This window comes from Ornithorhynchus anatinus, chromosome 2 (genome assembly GCF_004115215.2).
Source record: "Ornithorhynchus anatinus isolate Pmale09 chromosome 2, mOrnAna1.pri.v4, whole genome shotgun sequence".
NCBI lineage: Eukaryota > Metazoa > Chordata > Mammalia > Monotremata > Ornithorhynchidae > Ornithorhynchus > Ornithorhynchus anatinus.
The window spans coordinates 79,686,034-79,707,093 of NC_041729.1; the positions used below are offsets into that span (position 1 = coordinate 79,686,034).

Sequence of the window (21,060 nt, forward strand, 5' to 3'; positions counted from 1 at the left end):
ACTAAGCGAAGACTAAAAAGACACACGAACAGATGAATATGTAATATGGGAAGCAATGTGGCCTATTAGAGCCTGAGCCTGGGAGTCAGATGGTCATGGGCTCTAATCTTGATTCTATCTCTTGACTGTGTGACCCTGGGCAAATCACTTCACTTCTCAGTGCCTCAGTTAACTCATCTGTAAAATGGGGATTGAGACTGTGAGCCTCACATGGGTCAGGGACGGTGTCCAATCTGATTTGCTTGTATCCACACCAGCATTTAGTACAATGCCTGGCACATAGTAAGTGCTTAACAAATACCATGATGATTATTATTGTCATTATTCTTATGAATTACATACAACAGAATGTCACATGCCACCAAGACATGCAATTTAATTAGAAAGATGTTACAGGACAATTGAATACTATTGAATCAAAAAGGATAATATTCTTTTGTAGTACCACAGTGAATGTGAAATAATCCATGATGCCTTGCATTATGGCTAACAAAAAAGGGAACATAACTGGTGTGCTTTCAGTGGCTAATGAAGGATAGACTTAAAAGTATCACTATGCTCCTTTGATAAATTCACCTAAACTTGTAGCAAGGTCACACCATCCTCCTGTATATCTCACCATGTACTATGTACATATATTTTGACATTAATTTCACTGAGCTCTAGGAATATTGAGTATTTAGAAAACTTATCCCTATATTTCTTTAATCAAAGGCATTAAGCCTGTATTTAAAAAAAAAATACTAGAGGTCAAAGATTTTTTACTTTAATTGCGACATCTTCCCCATCTCTCAGCACTTTTAATTTTGGAATAGCATGGCTCTGTATCCAGTGCATACATCATTTAAGATGAAATTAATTCTTCCCAAATAGATCCTCACTCACTAAGTTAGTAAGCCTCTCTATAAAAGTTCTTTTTGGTCCTTAAATTAGGAACTCTTTAGCAGAGCTCTTCAAATAGTTTGCCCTGATTTTTGGTTTCACTATTTCTCTGTGGATGTAGTTCTATTGCCACCAGAAGACTTCTGGCCAGATTACTGAAGAATAGAGTTTACCACGCACTACCAGAGCTGAAGGTAAACCAGAACTGGTCAAATTCAGTCCTGGTAAAAGAAGGGACTGGGAGAGAATCGCCTCTGCATTTGGATCTATATCCCATTCACCCCGTCCTCGGCCCCACAGCGTTTAGGTACATATCCATATTTTAATATCTGACTCCTACTTGAAACCGTAAGCTCACTGTGGGCAGGGAATGAGACTACCAGCTCTGTCGTACTATCCAAAGCGTTTAGTACAATGCTCTCTTCACAGTTAGCACTCAATGAATACCATTGATCGACTGAAAGAAGGATCCAGTATGAAGACTGTTTTGTTGCAAAGGCAGTCAGAGGGTGATGCCCCCATGGGCCTGGCCCCATCTCCAGTTCCTTCAGTCCTTCTGTGGCCAGTAGCCACGCTCTGCCTTTCCCACTGTGACACCACTCTAAGACACCTGCCTGGGTGGAAAGACACCTGCCTGGGTGGACTTCTAAGCCTTGCCCTCCGTTGACAGGACATGGCCCATGTAGGGTGATCCTGCAAGTGAACTATTCCCACTTCCACCTCCTCCCACTCTTACACAGTACCTCCCACCATCACCAGATACTGCCACAGGTGGTGGGGCTGGCAGTGAAACTTGTTTTGGTTCTTTTCTCCCTGTTGGCAACCTAAAATCACAATATGGATTCAGAACAAGTTGTGAACACAGCAGATAGGACCTTGGCAACACGACAAATAGAGTCAAAATCAGGAAAGAGCAAGACCTCTATTCTTCTTAGCCCTCAAAAAAAAAAACAAAACATGAGAATCCAAAAGACCTGTGCCTTGGAAATTTTTTTAGTACAGTTATTTATTCAACCATATTTATTGAGCACTTACTGTGTGCAGAGCAATGTAGAAACAGTCAACTTGCTTAGTCAGTTTTTCCAAAGCTCAGGGAGAAAGAATGTTGACTTCTTGTGGCCAAGTTCATTTCCTTCCTTCATTCATTCATTCATATTTAATGAGCATTTACTATGTGCAGTGCACTGTACTAAGTGCTTGAAAAGTGCAATTCGGCAACAGATAGAAGGGGGAGAGAGATAACAAAACAAAACAAGTAGACAGGCAACAATACCATCAAAACAGATAAATTGAACCTTAGGTAAATGTATATCATTAATAAAATAGAGCTATAACTATGTAAAAATATAAGCGCTATGGGGAGGGGAAGTAAAGGGAGGGAGTAATAATAATAATAATAATGTTGGTATTTGTTAAGCGCTTACTATGTGCAGAGCACTGTTCTAAGCGCTGGGGTAGATACAGGGTAATCGGGTTGTCCCACGTGAGGCTCACAGTTAATCCCCATTTTACAGATGAGGTAACTGAGGCACAGAGAAGTTAAGTGACTTGCCCACAGTCACACAGCTGACAGGCGGCAGAGCCGGGAGTCGAACTCATGACCTCTGACTCCGAAGCCCAGGCTCTTTCCTCTGAGCCACGATGAGTAGGGGCAATGGGGAGGGATGAGGAACACAGGCATCAATACCATTAAAATAGATAAATAGAACTACAGATAAATTCATGTGATTAATAAAATAAATAGAGCAATAAATATGTACATATATATGCAAGTGCTTTGGGGTTGGGAGGAGGAGCAGAGGAAAAGGGAGGCTCAGTCTGGGAAGGCCTCCTGGAGGAGGTGAACTCTCAGTAGGTCTTGGAAGAGGGGAAGAGAGTTAGTTTGGTGGATGAGAGGAGGGAGAACATCGGAGAAGCAGCGTGGCTCAGTGGAAAGAGCACGGGCTTTGGAGTCAGGGCTCATGAGTTCGAATCCCAGCTCTGCCACTTGTCGGCTGTGTGACTCTGGGCAAGTCACTTAACTTCTCTGTGCCTCAGTTCCCTCATCTGTAAAATGGGGATTAAGACTGTGAGCCCCACGTGGGACAACCTGATTCCCCTATGTCTACCCCAGCGCTTAGAACAGTGCTCGGCACATAGTAAGCGCTTAACAAATACCAACATTATTATTATTATTATTATTCCAGGCCATAGGTAGGATGTAGGCCAGGGGTCGATGGCAGGACAGGAGAGAACGAGGCCCAAGGAGAAAGTTAGCAGCAGAGGAGCGGAGTGTGCAGTCTGGGCTGTAGGAGAAGAGAAGGAAGGTGAGGTAGGAGGGGGCAAGGTGATGGAGAGCTTTGAAGCCAATAGTGAGGAGTGCATTTCCTTGATGCAGCTCTAATATTACATCCTGTCTAGCAATTGTTGGTTGGGTTGAGGAACTTTATTTTTCTTCAATTTTTTTCTTCTTCCTCCTTAGCTCATCAACTATGATGACTAAACTACTGTCAGCCCCATGGACAGATCTTCCCACTTAACCGCTGCTTGCGAGCACTAAATAAATATGATTGATTGATTGATTGAAGTCAGGGAAAAAGGAAGGAATAGCTTGCCAGTCCATAATGGTAGACAATGGAGAAGTGTGAAAGCTACCTTTATGCAGATAAATACAAGGAAAAGTGAGGACCGGAGAAAACACACAACTATGACACATCATGGCCAAGTGGTAAGAGTACAAGAAAAGGAGTCAAGAAACCTTGTACTAATTCCGGTTCCATCATTTCCTACTGTCTGAACTTAATGAAGTCACTAAACTCATTCATTTATATTTACTGAGCACTTACTGTGTGCAAAGCACTGCACTAAGCACTTGGGAGAGAAGAATACAACAACAAACAGACATTCCCTGCCTGTGACAAACACCTCTGTCACATAAGGCCACATAAAGTCACACAGAGCTGAGACTACAACCCAGGTCCTAGAATCCCGTTCTCTTTCCAGTAGGTCACGTTCCTTCTCATGTAAAGTGGGGATTAAATACCTGTTCTCCCTCTGTCTCAGACTGTAAAGTCCATGTGGCACAGACCCTATATCTGATTATCTCCTATTACTCCTTGATCCCTCAGTTGCATTCAACACAGTGAACCATCCCCTTCTCCTGAAAACATTATCTAACCTTGACTTCGATGAAACTGTTTTCTGCTGGTTCTCCTATACCTCTGGTGGCTCCTCAGACTCTCTCTCCAGCTCCTGCTTTGCTGCCCACCCGCTAACTGTGTGGCTGTCTCAAGGTTCAGTGCTGGGTGCCCTTCTATTCTCCATCAACATCCACTCCCTTAGAGAGCTCATTTGCTCCCATGGTTTCAATCACCATCTGGGTCTATTCCCAAATCTACCTCTTCAGGCCTGATGCTCTCCCTCTCTGCTGTCTCACATTTCCCGATGGGAAGCTGAAAGTGCTCCGAACCTATCCCCAGCTTCCAAGCAAGTTTTTTTAGTAAATCTCTGGAGCCTGGAATGATTTTGACTGTTTAACTGTGTCCCCTGGAGACAGTAGATTTCAATATTTTTAAGTGGGAGAAAAATAATTTATTAATACTTACATTACTGCCTGGTTTAATTTATTAATACTTCCAGTACTGCATGGTATAAGTAATTTCAAATACCAAGTAAAAGTACCACTTAAAAGTTCAGACATTTAATTAGGATTAGCTTGTAACACACAAGAATTGTGTGTCGGTGCTTTGTAGTTCCTAAAGCTAATATTAGCTGAGCAGAGAAATGAAATAACAAGGGACACCAGATATGGAAGCTTTTAAAGGGCTTTTTTATGGCAGTCTTTTGAAAAAAGATCAACCATGGAACACGCAACAACACCTGAGACGGAAAGGTGGAAAGAAAAGTGAAGGGGGAAAACAAGATAGGGATGGATTGATGAAAGATTAATTAAGAAGGCAAGAGTAAGCAAACATGCAAACCCTGGAGCCTTGCTTCCTGAGATACGTGAAGAATTGGTCATTTCGGATTCACTGACTATATCAGTTTTGAAACTACTTGGGGGTCAGGGTGCCTGGGAGGAGATCCAATGCCTTAAATAGCCACTTTAGTTATCAGGAGAAATTGCCCAGCAGCGGCAGCAGCAGAAAGGCAGATGACAAAAGGGTTTTCTGTTTTTCTGTGAAGGCTGCTTACTGGGCCATGCTCACTTCCAGTTCCCAGGCAAACCAGAAGTAGAGACTTAGGTGGTCTGCTACCGGCCACTACAGTTCAACACATATAGCTCAGAAAAAATTTCAGGATTCTTGTGGTAGTAGCAAAGAGCCAACATGTTTTTTGTGCTTGAACTAAGTCTCAAAGGACAACAGAGCGCTGGATTACCAACAAGAAGACTTGCAGCTTCTCATCTAGTCTCTACGCCCACGGGCATCCTTCAATATCACGGTGGAGGAGAAAACTGGCGTATGTGCTATAACTGAAAACTATTCTGTAAGAACTCAATAAATACCACTGATTGATTGACTACCATAATGCTGTTAGAACTGACATAGCAGAGAAGCCAAACTCAAGTACTACCCAATGGATCCTATTGACTTTCCGTATAGCCTTAGCAAAACCATCAATAGATAGACAGCACTATCTAGAAATGCCTCATTCATGTCATGAGTAGCGAATACAGTCATATCTACTTGGAAACATCTGACAAACGAGGCAATTAGTCGATAATCTGATGTAGAAGGGGCTTAAAAATTATTGATCAAACCTATTTTGTACTGTCTGTATTGAAAAATTAAGAGATATTGATCTCATTGTAATGAAGACAAAATGAAACAAAATAAGATTCAGTTTCCACCTGCTGGAGAGGATGGCAACCAAAGCCCATTATAGCAGACCACCCCAAGGAGAACACTAGATCTTCATCGCTTCAGTGTTTTTCATCTTTTGGGAGAATAGGCGTTCTGAAGAATTTTCCTCCTGCAAACTATCGAAAATTATTTTACAACATGTAAAAAATTTTCCTGACCTCTGGCTCACTCTCATAAAACATTCAAACTACAATCATTGATCATATTATTTCTGTATACTATAATAATTATGGTATTTATTTAGCACTTACTATGTGCCAAGCACTGTTCTAAGCACTGGGGTAGATACATGGTAATCAGGTTGTCCCATGTGGGGCTCACAGTCTTAATCCCCATTTTACAGATGAGGTCACTGAGTCACAGAGAACTTAAGTGACTTGCCCAAGATCACACAGCCAACAAGTGGTGGAGCCGGGATTAGAACCCATGACATCCGACTCCCAAGTCCATGCTCTTTCCACTAAGCCATGCTGCTCCTTATTCTTATGCTATACTATGTGCCACTTTTCTCATTGCTATTCAAACTGTGTATGTAAATAAACTGCAAACTCTGATAAGTTTTAATTATTATACTTCAAAGACTCTGCAGTAAGTTACCAAATTTAGATAGGGGCCTTTTGATATTATCAGAGATGATAGTCCAACACACACCAACCCAGCACCTAAAATTAAATAAATTGGATGAAAGGCATTTTAATAGTCTGCCTCCATTACTTTGAAATGCAGATGAAGTAGGCAGAAAGTACAAAAGGTCCAAGAGAACTAATGCTGATGAGTTTATTCAATATTTTCCAAGGAGAGCTATCTCCTTTATGCATACCTCCTGAAAGGCATCCTATGGGGTTCTCTGTAAGGAAATGATAATAGCATCCAGTCATTTAATGTTTGGGAATAGAAAGGCATAAAGGAATAATTTATTTGCATATATACATAACTGTCAAATACAAGATTAAGAATTCCATTTTGAAACTACAATTCCATTTTACAATTTCTAATTTAAAGAGATAAAACACTTCATGCCAAAAGATTCCTATTTGTGAATAAATAATACTGAGGTCAAGAAATCAGATTCTTAGCTAGAGTAGTAGGGGAGGAACCCACACAGTTTTCCTTTTCCACATGATAATCTAAGGGGAAAAAAGAAATGCTTCTCTGGGTTTTGACAAAAACATTTTGGCAGGTACGATATAACCCGCTACCTAAGTACTCCAACCCTATACTAAAACCCCACTCTAGCCCCTTCTTTGTTCCTCATAATAATAATAATAATGATGATGGTGTTTGTTAAGTGCTAACTATGTGCCAAACACTGTTCTAAGCACTGAGGTAAATACAAAATAATCAGGTTGTCCCATGTGGGGCTCACAGTCTGATATCCCCATTTTCCAAATGAGGTAACTGAGGCACAGAGAAGTTAAGTGACTTGCCCAAGGTCACACAGCGGACAAGTGGCGGAGCCTGGATCACAACCCACGACCTCTGACTCCCAAGTCTGTGCTCTTGCCACTAGGCCATACTGCTCCTCTTACATTAGATTATGACCCTGATGAATGCAACAATTATGAGGATCAATTCCTTAACCTTTCCAGAGGAAGGCACAACATTTTCGGCAAAGAACACCACAGTCCCTAGCTCCGTGCCTTAGGGCATCCCTAGAATTCTGGACTGATCCGGGATCCCAGAGGGAACGCATATGAGGCTTGCTCTAGTTCAGAGTCAGCCTGGTGCTATGGGAGAGAAAGCAGGTAGAGGTGATAGAAAGGAGTTGGGTCGGCTCCAGGTTTGGGCTCATCTCCAAAGCTACAGATGGAGCACTTCCTTGGAAGTTCCACTTCACTCTGAAGCTATCTTAACCTAACCTAGAGAGTGGGCCCCTGGTGTTTCCTCTTTGAGGACTAGGACCCTTGGGGAAGATGAGGCTTCAATCATTACCTTGTCAATGAAAAGACCTCTGTCAGTAGTAATCACTAGTAATACCATGAAAAGGTGTCCCCAGAGCACCCAATAAAGCACTACCGGAGAGTTCAACAGAGTTAGAAGATAAGATCCTTGAGACTGTTAGCATTTGGGGCCGTTAGCATTTGGGGGCTGTTCATCAGGGAATTTTAGAAGCCTCTTCTCAATGGAAACAAAACCTAACAAAACAATGGTGTGTATTCTTTCCCATGACTTAGTTTAGGGCTACTCACTGTAGTAAGCACTTAATAAATCCTGTTACCACTACTTGTTCCCACACACTCTGCCCTTTGTTGTGGTCTGTTAATATTTAACCAGCCCCTTCTGTGAGCTTAACACCTGTCCCAGTGAGATATGCAAATGCTCCGCTTCATATAGGAAAAAAGCTAAGTACTTTTTTTTTCAACTGACAATCAACAATTCTAAGACTTAAAAAAAGCCAGCCTATTCAGAGTTCACAGAAAACTGGACAGTGGAGAAAGTGATGATTGATTTTCACACATCTTATTTTTGGTGAGGCTCACTACAGAAGTATTTCCACTCACCTTTTGCACTTATTTCTGCCTACCCTCAGAAATAAGGTGCCTACCCTACCTATCTACCTACCTATGTGTACATGGATATATGCATAGATAGGTAGGTAGATAGATATGCATATTCGGCAGTTCTTTCTAGGAAGGCCTGGAATCAGGTGGAGGTGGAGCCCAACACCAGCTTCCTCTTCTCATCGGGGCTGCTCACTCTCCACCTCCATCTCCCTCCAGAATTCCTTCTCACCCTTCCAGTTGAAGGATATTTTGGTTCCTGTTATTCTATGGCTCTCTCTGGCACTGTGTTTTTAATTTGTGGCTATTTGCTTCATGAGACCTAGCCGATCCTACCCTCCATTCTCCTTCCTAAAGAATGAATATAAAAAAGTTAACTCTCTGTGTAAATAGCATTGCTTAAGGAGATCATATAAACAACTTAGTGAGGCAGGCACTCTGGATGGCATCATTTCCACAGAGTTTAAATACGAATTGTTTATGTTTTCTATGCTATTCTTGTTGACCATAATTTCACATTCTCACATCCTTTTTTCATCCCTCAAAACCTATGGGAAAATGCAAATTAATTACGCATGTTCAGAACTGTAGACATAAATAGATACTTAAATCAATCATTTTCTTCAATTCCTTTGAAATGCATTCCAATTTCAAATTCTGACAGAAAACAAAAGTCGGTATTCATAGCTAACGAACATCTGGTTGCCTAGATTCAGAAAATGCCTCCCAAGTTCAGCACTACAAACCACAACACAAGCTGTGAACATAGCCCATTACTAGTTCACTTTTCCACCACCTCTCAGCTTTCTTCACATCCTTCACCACAAAAGAATCCCATATCTCCATCTTTCCAAATAAAATATAAACACCCGTGTATTTCCATTTATGCATCCAGGGAGGACAACAGTGTTGGAGGTGACTAAGTTATGCACCACTTCCTGTTAACAGAGTAATTTTAATATAGAACAGCTAAACATAGCTCTGCTGCATTTTGAATAGATGATATTCCCCAAAGAGCATTTGAAGATACAATCTACCACATTTGTCAAGATAAGTAGATCAATGCAAGATGTCATATTAGCATAGACAAAGAGGCTGACCCAAATAGCAATGTTTGAAAGGAAAAAAATGTAAAAGATCTAATTTAAAAAGACACAAGGCAATAAAATCCAAGCTAATGCTTTCACCCTATCCTGCCACACTCGCTGTCCCTCAGTATTAAAGAGGGTCCCAAAGGACCTACCATCCAGCACAGTCTAATTTAAATGGCAGTATGAATATCTTGAAAATGTCATTAGTTCTCATGCTTACACCAGCCCAAGTCTCAGGTCTGCAGACTGTAGCCTCAGAAGTTTGAAATTCAACCCATTATTGCCCTGTATGCCTGTAATGGACAGTAAGCAGGATCCTGACCTTGAATGAATTGTTTTATTAGTTGTCAAAATACAGTAGTGGTTTTTCCTTTTACATTTTACTGGCATGACCTCTCATTTTAATGTGAATTTAAATAAAATGAATGAGTTGCCAATTCTTAAATACTTCAAAACAGGAAAATAGTCAGCACACAAAAATCAAAAGAAATAATTAGAGGATCCTTTCGTACACCTCTATTCTCTTCATTATTACTGCCTATACAGTACAGCTATACATGTATAGTTCTACAGCTATAGAGAAGCAGTGTGTCCACATGGATAGAGCATGGACCTGGGAGTCAGAAAGACCTGGATTCTAATTCTGTCTCCACCACTTGTCTGCTGTGTGACCCTGGGCAATCACTTCACTTCTCTGTACCTCAGTTCCCTCATCTGTAGAATGGGAATTAAGATTGTGAGCCCCACGGGAGATAGGGACTATGTCCAACGTGATTAGCTTGTATCTACCCCAGTGCTTAGAACAGTAGCTGGCATACAGTAAGCACTTAACAAATACTATAAAAAATAAACGTGTTTATAATCATAAAGCTACTGTTGTTAATGTATTACTACTTGGTCCCTGGGCAAATTTCCCCAGGGTATGTTGCTAACTCTTTACTATTACAAGATATTACAAGGACTAGGGAGCAGTCCTAACATGGCCATATCTTTAGTGAGGGTTGACATTTAACATTAATTGTAGAGCATCGAGTTCGAGGATCTGCCAAAATGGCTCACAAACACAGATGATCACGATGATGAGGAATTGAGAAGAAGAAACCTTATAATAGATGTAATTCTACATCGAGTTCAGATAGCTTTTGAAAATGGCTGATGGACATCTTGGCTATTAATGGGCTCCATGTGAAACTATATTTCCCATAAGGCTCTGCAGATATTACCTACCTATTTCCTCTGCTGGATCCAGAGCTCCTCAACAAAACTGATATGAAAAAACGTTTCCCAGATGGAAAGCCTCAGATCCTACAAGTTAGCAGGGTTTTACCCCACCCATAATGAGACAATCGGTCATTCTACTTATAAGGCAATTTCCTTTAACATGATTGAAGTGGGGAGGGAGAGAGGGAGAGAAGCAGCATAGTCTAGTGGATAGAATACAGTCCTGGGAGTCAGAAGGATCTGTCTTCTAATCCTGGCTCTGCCATGTGCCTGCTCTGTGACCATGACCAAGTCACTTAACTTCTCTGGGCCTCCATTATTTTATCTGTAAAATTGGGATTAAGATTGTGAGCCCCATGTGGGACAGGGACTGTGTCCAAACCCATTTGCTTGTATCCACTCCAGTGCTTAGAACAGTACTTGGCACATAGTAAGCACTTAATAATAATAGTAATAATTTGGTATTTGTTTAGTGCTTAGTATGCGCCAAGCACCGTTCTAAGCACTGGGTAGATACAAGATAAGTCCCACGTGGGGCTCACAGTTTTAATCCCCATTTTCCAGATGAGGTAACTGTGGCATAGAGAAGTCAAGTGACTTGCCCAAAGTCACATAGCTAAGTGGTGGAGTCGGCATTAGAACCCATGACCTCTGACTCCCAAGCCCGAGTTCTTTCCACTGAGCCATGCTGCGCCTCAAATACCACAATTGTTATTATCATTATATATAAATTCTAAATTTTTTATATGGAATTTCTAAATTTTAATCTTCCTCACGTGGGTTTGGTACTATTCCTCAAAGCCAATTATCCAAACAAATGAATGCCTTCTTGACTTTAAAAATATTGTGCATAAATCATGACTTTAAGTGGATTCCTTTAAAGTGTCCAGCATCACTTTTTAATTAACTCTCTCTAATGGAAAGGATCACATTTGTTGATTTCAGTGGCAGGCTGTAGTTTCTATAGGAGTTGTATTTTAATAAATATGGAAATACTGCTCCTTTGAACACTCAGCCTTTTAATCATTCAATCAATCGTTCTGATTGAGTGTTGACTGTGTTCAGGCCATGGTACTAAGCACTTGGGAGAACACCACACAAAATATAACAGCCACATTCCTTGCCCACAATGAGCTTAAACAAATTATCCTTATTTAGATGAATTTGAAATTCCCCAGTCCCCCATGAATTCCATGAAAGTGTTTTTAGAAGATATTATTCTATTTCTAATTGTTATGCAGTAAATGCTCACATTCTCTCTCTCTCTCTCTCTCTCTCTTCCTCTCTCTATGTATATACATATAGACACACACACACATATACAAATACACATGCTAACACAAAGAATCTTACATATGAATAAAATCTGGAGTGTAGCTGAAATAAGAGTGGATGAATAAGATTCTTCAGGAGTGGGCTAGACCATTCATTTCAATTAGATGCAGTAATGAAATTTCTCTAAACTATTAGATGTCACTTAGTCTATACATAAGACCGATAGTATTCTTAATGTTTCTTGACATGTTCCACAGTTATTTGCCCTTAATTATCTTTCTATTGACAAAAAAAAAAGGATTATTTCAGAGTGGTATTCGGCGGTTTGTTTAAAAAAGGATTTCTTCATAAAATTTACGTGGCATAACGAATGGCAAAGACCTTAAAATTTGGCTGATAGTGACATTCCTTTAATTTGGTCACAAATCTCCTTGCAGTGGGTTCAATTATTTTCAAATAAGCTATACTGGGTTTTGGCTTAATAAGCTGTCTCTTCTCTATTGAAAACTGCTTTAATGATGCCATGTGTTCTTTATAGCCAGAATGTAAAGCTCTTCACAGTTTTCCATAATGTCTGCAAAGGAATTCTTGCCCATGACCCCTCTACCCTACTTGAGTTCCTCAAGAGTTTACTTCAGACTCATACCATAACATCAATCTTAGGTTAAGCAGGAAAAATACATTCCTTCCTGTTGCCTCATTCTCAGAAATGGATGAATGAGAAATGTTTCCCTTTCACTGAAACGTATGGATCCTATTATCCCTTCAGAACAGTATATCGTTCTCTACACATAAAAGGCCAGCCATTATGCCAAATTGGTAGGGATGAGAAACATTTTGATGAGGTCAACAATTGAAATTGTCTGTTCAACTGTATGAAAATTAAATATGTTTTGTAGTAAATTGCCTGTGACTTTGACATCTAATAATGAATGCCTGAGATTTGGGTTATGGGAAGTCATGGGGGGCACCAGGAGAAAAATAGGAAGGGGGATGGGGATTCAAGGGGAAGCCATGCCTCTTAGTACTCTAAACACTTGGCCACTCTTCCTAATCAGAGGTATGTACTGAGCACTTACTAGACTAATCACTTGGGAGAGTATAATCAAGTTAGGTCAGGAACCCTGCCCTTGAGGATCTTACAGTCTGGCAGGGGAGTCAGGAACTAAAATTAATTGGAGGCTGTGGGGAACAACTCCCATGTCCTCAAAGGGAATAAGGCAATTTAGAAAAGGCCACAGAGCTATCCAAAGATGGAAAAATGAAAAGGCAAGCAGCCTGGTTTAGTGGAAAAAAAGCCCGGGACAGGGAATCAGAGGCTTCTACCACTTGTCTCCTGTGCCACAATGTCACTTAACTTCTCTGTTTCTCAGTTCCATCAACTGTAACTTGGAAATTCAATACACTCCCATTTCCTTTTGTGTAGGCTATTTTCATGGCTGTCTCCCCGTCTAGACTGTAAGCTCCTTGTGATCAGGGAACGTCTTCAACGTAACTGTGGACTGCAAGCTTCCTCTTGACTGAAAGCTCATTTTGGGCAGGGATCGTATCTGCTAATTCTGTTGTATGGTACTTTCCCAAGAGCTCAATATAGTGCCTAATATAGTAAGCGGTCAATAAATATGAATGATTGATTGATACTTTATTCACCCAAGTGCCTAGTACAGTACTTGGCACGTAGAAAGCACTCAGAAATTATTGACTGAAGGATAGACTACGATCTCCATGTAGGACAGGGCCGATTTCCCATGATTGTCTTGTATCTATCCCAGTGTTTGGTACAGTTGTTCACACACAAGTTAACACTTAATGCCAAAATTATTGTTGTTAAAGAACAATCCACAAGGGTAGGTGCATGGATAGAAACAACTATCCCAAAACAGAGACCTGAAGAGAGGAATAGGAAGAGATGAGGGAAGTGGAGGAGGAGATAGATAGGAACAAGAAGGGTGATATACATGTCTATCAGGCCTGGCGGCTCTCTGGGAAAGGAATATAATTTACAGTACCAGGTTTTTAACCCACATTGGTAATAGGTTGGGCCTGAGGATGTAAGAGAATACAAGAAAAAATTGGTGTATAAAGGATGTGGGCCTTCATGATTAGCTTTCTCAGACTAAGAATGATAGGAAGGGAGACCGGAAAAAGGCAGGCTCAGTACTGTCCATTAAGAACTTCTCCCAGCACCTGAGCACAGAGATGCCAGTGCTCTAAATGTGGGCAGAGCAAGGATTCCTGTGAGCCTCCAAATGAACTTATTGATGACTGCACATTTCCATTACATGTTCTGTCCCTGACCTCACTGAAGCAGGCAGTAGTGACTGCCCTTTATGAGACACTAGGATTTCTCCGCACCTCCTGATGAGGAAAACCCACCTTGCTTAGGATAGCTGCTGTGTTTCTGATCATACAGAATGGGAAATAATAGTATGATATGGCAATTTTGATAAGCCCGGAACACCTGCTTGTAGGTCTATAGGAGAGAATCCGGAGCCGGGTAAGGAAAGGGCTGAATACTTCTTTTAGGTGGTGAATTTTAAGAAAAAAGACATATTTTCCCAGTATTAATATATTGCCATTATCTTACCCAACTAATACATTTGTCAGGTAATGATAGATGTTGAAGAGGACAATATTAACAAAGCACTCTCAATTGAAGCTGTGTTCCTTTTAGACTCCTGGGGGAAAAGTTGTTTGCAGTGTTTGCTGGAAAAACTCTAGGGGGACGACACAGAACCTTTTTGCTCCAAGCAAAACTCCTTCCAGAGAGGTCTGAGAGTTGCAGAGAGGTGTCATCCAATAATAATGATGGTATTGGTTAAGCGCTTACTCTGTGCCAAGCACTTTTCTAAGCCCTGGGGTAGATACAAGGTAATCAGTTGTCCCATATGGGGCTCACTCACAGTCTTAATCCCCATTTTACAGATGAGTTAACTGAGGCCCAGAGAAGTAAGTGTCTTGCCCAAGATTACACAGCAGACAAGTGGTGGACCCAGAATTAGAACCTCTGTCCTCTGACTTCCAAGCCTGTGCTCCTTCCACTGGGTATCACCCCACATCAGTCATCCAGATTATTCAAAAGATTTACAGCATCTACAAATATGATGATGATGTTGGTATTTGTTAAGCTCTTACTATGTGCAGAGCACTGTTCTAAGCGCTGGGGTAGATACAGGGTAATCAGATTGTCCCACGTGAGGCTCACAGTCAATCCCCATTTTATAGATGAGGTAACTGCGGCACAGAGAAGTTAAGTGACTTGCCCACAGTCACACAGCTGACAAGTGGCAGAGCAGGGATTCAAACCCATAACCGCTGACTCCCAAGCCTGTGCTCTTTCCACTGAGCCACGCTGCTTCTCTATATATATCATCAGCCCAGTAAGTGATTGCAAAACTAACAGAGGATCCTCAAATGGTTCAATTCATAAATGCAAGATCTTTTACCCCAAATTTCCATTAATTTTTGTTCCTAAGCATCATCTCCTTGATGTTCCAAAGCAGGTTAAGGATCTTCCGAAAATACTGCTCGTGAAAACTGTTTGACCTTATCGTGGATAAACCGACACATCAAAATAGCCTCTTCTTCCTGAAAGAATACCAAGCAGGGAAGATCTGCAATACTAAAATATAGTATCTAATAATGCTGATATTCGTTAAGCGTTACTACGTGCGAAGCACTGTCAATCAATCCTCTTTACTGAGTGCTCACTGTGTGCAGAGCACTGTACTAAGCACTTGGGAGAGTACATTATAACAGAGTTGCCACACTCCTTGCCCAAAACAAGCTTACACTAGAATATTTTTCTACACACGCTGTAGTACTACAATATTATTGTGACCTGATGAAATAATTTCCAAGTTTTCCTTAAGCCATGGAAACCAGACTTCCTTAGCTTGGAAAGTTGCCCCGCAAGCACTTTTCAGACATATCCAAAACTCTTACAATTTTGAGCACAGCAACTAAGCAGTTTGCACAGGGTTTGGTGCAATTTAACATCTTGATTTTCTCTAGTCTTTATTCGGTAATTTGTCAACACAAATGATACCTTTAGACCCACATTTCAGTCCCCCATCCCCCTTGAATTTTAACAAACTCCGAAGTTTACAGTTTCCTTAATTCTTCAGGAGGATTCACGGTTTGTCCATTTTTCAGTATGAGACAGGGAGGAGCTGCTTAGAATTGCTGTTGCTGGATAGAGCATCATCAATGACTTATTGCCTCTTTTGACTAAGGGTTCTTAACAGCTGGGGCTAGTCAGGTAATTATTCCAGATAATTGTCTGCAATCTTTTATCAACCTGTCTACCCCCATTGGCTTTTTACCTTTTCCTCCTTAATCTCCTTTGATTTGACCTACTGTGAGAATGAAAAACTCATCTAGCAGTCCTGCATCACAGATACTGCTGATTTAAATGACTACAATGGAAAAGTAAAAGATGAATTGAAATGAGAAAAACTCCAACTCGTATTGACTGGTACACATCTTAATCATGGCAGGGCATGGGACTCCACAGGCACAGTAGGTCTTGAATGGTATCAAATGCAAACCTGGCAACAATATAAAAAAAATCCAAGAAAGCAAATACATTTGAAATGAATTTGATTAACTATTAATGCATATGCAGCCAGCCATTCTTTTACCATGCTCTGAGGCTTCTCCATAGCTAAACCCGTAGAGTGGGCACTAGAGAGGAAAGTGGCTAGAAAAATGAATGGGAAGCAATGTGGTCTGGTGGAAAGAGTAGAGTCCTGAGAGTCACAAGACCTGGGTTCTAATTTTGTTTCCACCACTTGGCTGCTGTGTGACCTTTATCAAGTCACTTCACTTCTCTGTGCCTCAGTTCCCTCATATGTGCAATGAGGAGTCAATTCCTCTTCTTCCTCCTGGACTGTCAACCCTATGTGGGACAGGGATTGTGACCCAACTGACAACACTCTACCTACCCCAAAATTTAGAAGAGTACCTGGCACTCAGTAAACACTCAAGTGCCTCAATTATTATTATTGGTACCTTGGTTGCAGACAATAATAGGGATTTAACATTCCTCCCCACACAGCAGCCCCATCCCAGATCTCAGCTGGGCAGATACAGCAATGAGGGAAAAAGATAGAGTGCTCAAGGCCACAGTTGCACCCATATCCAGCAACGGTCTTGCCCATCTGTTTTGTAATCAATTTACACCCTAAGCAGGTAGGTGAGTTACTTCTGTTTAACTTGAAAGAATCAGAAACACTATTAATGATTGAGATTATATTTGCGAAGCACCTATTCTATGTATAACACTGGATTAGGTACTCAATGATATACAAAAAAAACACATCAATTGAAGTTTGTATTACTGCCTAGAGGTTTAAACTCCAGGGCTGGGCTGATGATAGAGACAAACACAGAAAGATAACATACCAACAGTAACACTGATCAACTCCTCACCTACTTCTAGTCCAGAAGCAGCAGTGGTCCCAGTGGACTAAAGATTATTTTAAAAAAGTGGGGGGGGGGGGGGAGGAAGTGTGGGCAGGCCAGGATGCCAGGATGGCAGGGGGCATTCCCGGGAGGGAAGAAGCCCAGGCCTCAAGCCTTGAACCCAAGTTTGTGTTATTCAACCTGTTTTAAAATCCAGGAACATTTACCCAATTTAATAAACTCTGGCAATACTGGTTGACTGTTCAGAAGAATTCAATTGTATTTATTCTCGACGATAACTTCCTTTTGACAAAAGCTTCAGATCCACTTTTCTGATAAGTTACAAAATAGCAACATTGTATCTGTCGGTATATCCTTCTCTGGCACTCCATTCCAACCTCATGTTTACCTGTAGCTACAAAGTGACCTTTACCCATCTTTAAACCTCTGACAAGTCTTAAGTCTTCGATTTCAGCACCCACCATCCTTAGAGGTGAAGCAACCCAAATTGGACAGAGCTTTCTCGGTGAAGCTCATGGTGAGATAATGGTATGTATGATACCTTCAGTTAGTTAACCTTTAATAGACCCACCTACCATTTGGATTTTAATAAAGGTGTTCACTGCTGCCCAAGAGAATACTAATCTGTAATAACTCCCAATTCACTTTCCACAGGCGCTCATAAATTTAGAGCTCATCAGGGTATATGACCTATTTTTGCTGAAGTATTTTACCGCAGATTTATTCAAGTTGAATAATTTCATTGCACTTATTCCCAACTCCTTAAGTGAATCCCCCGTAGAATTTCACGCAATTCCAAGTTTTTATTTACTGAACCAACTCTCCTTCTGCAGCTTCCAGGGTTGACACATATTACTCAGCAACCCGTGCCACAACATTCTCCTCTAAAATCTCCCCCAGGCCCGATAGACTTAAGCAGGGTTATTTTTTTCCTTTCCATGAAATCAAAAGTATTTGAAAGTTTAAGCCACGTACGTCCAATGAGTCATCTTTTTCGGATGTTTAATCAAACACTTGCCCAAGGCTGTCGTGAGGCAACTAAGGTATGGTTTTCTGGTTTGTGGAAGCCTCCCTGAGGTTTTCCTTATCGGGTGAAGGTCGTGAAGGACTTTGTTCTCTTCTTTAGATGCACAGTAGCATCTGAATGCATTCTCCCTCCCTCCTCGTCTTTAAATAGTTTGCCTCATTTACGCAAGAACTGAGCGCTTGCCACTTTTCTATGGTAACTTGCCAAGAAAAAAAAAAGAAAGAAAATAGGGGAGGGTGGGCATCAGAGGTGTTAACAGAAATATTTATTCATTGTCTTTGGGAGACCCTTTATGGGCGAGGCTCAAACGTCCACTTGGAGGATGGCCAAGTGCAGGGGCTTCTGAATCCCTGATGCACCGGTGAGAAAGCCCCAAATTGGAAGTCATCAAGCCGGGTCCCAAATTCGGGTCTTCCCTCGACCCGGGCTCCGGGAGGGAAAGACGGGATGAAGGATCCGATAGCAATGATCCCGAGGGGAGGAAGAGGGAGGGAACTTAAAGATCCCGCACCTCCAACCCCCAACCCCGGAGCCGCGGCCTTCCCTGACCCCCGGGGAGTTTGCCAAGCTCCAGCGAGAGGATTGAAGTCCAAGCGCTTAGTACAGCGCTCTGCACACAGGAAGCGCTCAATAGACCCGACTGAAGGAATGAAGCTGAGACCGTGAGCCCGTTGTAGGGCAGGGATTGCCTTTCTTGATTGCTGAATTGTACTTTCCAAGTGCTCCTCCCCGGGTGTCCGGAAACGCCTCCCCCCTCCAGGTCAGTCAGTCAATCAGTCAATCAGTCAGTCAATCAATCAATACTATTGAATGAAGCTGAGTGATCCTCCCCGGGCGTCCGGGAGACCCCTCCCTTCCCCCCGGTCGATGAGTCATTCAATCAATCGATCAATAAATACGCTGAGTGCTCCTCCCTGGGAGTCCGGGAGACCCACGCCCCCTCAATCGATCGGTAAGTCAATCAATCAATACTATTGAATGAAGCTGAGTGCTTCTCCTCGGGCGTCCGGGAGACACCACTCCCCCCCCCCCCACAGGTCGGTCAGTCATTCAATCAATCGATCAGTCAATCAATACTATTGAATGAAGCTGAGTGCTCCTCCCCGGGCGTCCGGGAGACACCACCGTCCCCCCTCCCCTCCAGGTCGGTCAGTCGATCAATCAATCGATCAATCAATCAATCGATCAGTCAATCAGTCAATACTACTGAAGGAAGCTGAGTGCTGCTCCCCGGGCCTCCGGGAGACACCACCCCGCTCCCCCTCCCCTCCAGGTCGGTCAGTCATTCGTTCAATAGTATTTATTGAGCGCTTACTATGTGCAGAGCACTGTACTAAGCGCTTGGAACGTACAATTCGGCAACAGATAGGGACAATCCCTGCCCATTGACGGGGTTACAGTCTAATCGATTCAATCAATCGATCAATCGGTCGATCGGTCAATGAATCAATCAATACTAGTGAATGAAGCTGAGTGCTCCTCCCCGGGCGTCCGGGAGCCACCACCGCCCCCCTTCCCCTCCAGGTCAGTCAATCAGTCGATCAGTCAATCGATCGATCAGTCAATGAATCAATCAATACTATTGAATGAAGCCGAGTGCTCCTCCCCGGGCGTCCGGGAGCCGCCACCACCGCCCCCCTTCCCCTCCAGGTCAGTCAATCAGTCGATCAGTCAATCGATCGATCAGTCAACGAATCAATCAACGCTATTGAATGAAGCTGAATGCTCCCCCCCGGCCGTCCGGGAGCCACCACCGTCCCCCTTCCCCTCCAGGTGGGTCAGTCCAATCGATCAGCCCACCGATCAGTCAATCGATCGATCCGTGGATGCCTCCAACTCCAAGGGGGGGGGTCGGGGGTCGGTTCTTACCTTGTGGGAGTAGGGAGGCTTGCTCAGGTGGATGCCGTCCCGGACCAGCTTATCCCTGATCATGATCTTCAGTCTCAATTTGGGGTAGGTCAGCGGGGCCCGGGGGCAGGACCGGAGGCCGTCGGGGGGCTCCGGGGGCTCCGGGGGGTCCCGGGGGGGCTCCAGGGTGAAGTAGAGGCCGGAGGCCCTCTCTCCGTCCAGCCGGAGCCTCCGCACCGCCTGCTGGATGCGGCGCCGGTGTCGGGGGGCCGACACCCCGATGGCGTCGAGGTCGGGGTCCCCGATCTCCTTGCACACCTCCAGGTCGTCGTAGCCGTTGTCCACGAAGGACTCCGCGTACTGGGGCAGCCGCAGGGTCTTCAGCCACTCGTACACTACGTGGGCGCACATGGCCGGACACCCCCACCCGGCCCGCGGGACGCCCCGCAACTTGGGAGCCTCCTCTTCTCCCGGGGGACCAGAGGGCGCGGGGAGGGGGGCAGGCCCGGAGGCCGGCCGTCGAGGCTGACAGGCGGGGGGAGGGAGGCAGGGAGGCAGGGAGGCAGGGAGGCAGGGAGGCAGGGAGAAGAGAAAAATGCACTTAGAAAGGAGGAAAATGGGGTCCCCGGACCGGCGCCCGCAGATCCGGGGCGCTGATGGATTGGTGTCGCCGGAGCCGGGGAGGAGGCAGGGGAGAGAGAGAGGGACGGGAGAGGAGACAAGGCAGGCAGGCAGGCAGGCAGGCAGGCAGGCAGGCAGGGAGGCAGGCACGCAGGCAGGCAGGGATAAATGACTGACTGACTGACTGACTGACTGACTGACTGACTGACTGACTGACTGACAGCCCCCACGGCGGCAGGGCCCGCAAGGTCCGGCCCCGGGAAGGCACTGGGCCGCCCCGCCTCCCTCGCCTGCTCCTTTACTTTCTCTTCTGTCCGCTTCTG

General features: G+C 43.4%; 1 protein-coding gene across 3 annotated transcripts in view; it reads right to left on the minus strand.

Annotated features, from left to right (window-relative positions):
* The window catches only part of SASH1 (SAM and SH3 domain containing 1), a 913,623-nt gene extending 893,021 nt beyond the window's left edge, over positions 1-20,602 (minus strand). Inside the window, exon 1 of one of the 3 annotated variants that reach the window (XM_029056633.2) lies at positions 20,138-20,602. In XM_029056633.2, coding sequence (XP_028912466.1) covers positions 20,138-20,527 — 390 coding nt within the window. In that variant the 5' untranslated portion in view covers positions 20,528-20,602. The remainder of the gene's footprint in view (positions 1-20,137) is intronic. The other 2 variants (XM_029056623.2, XM_029056651.2) reach the window with 2 other exon arrangements.
* Positions 20,603-21,060: the final 458 nt, after the last annotated feature.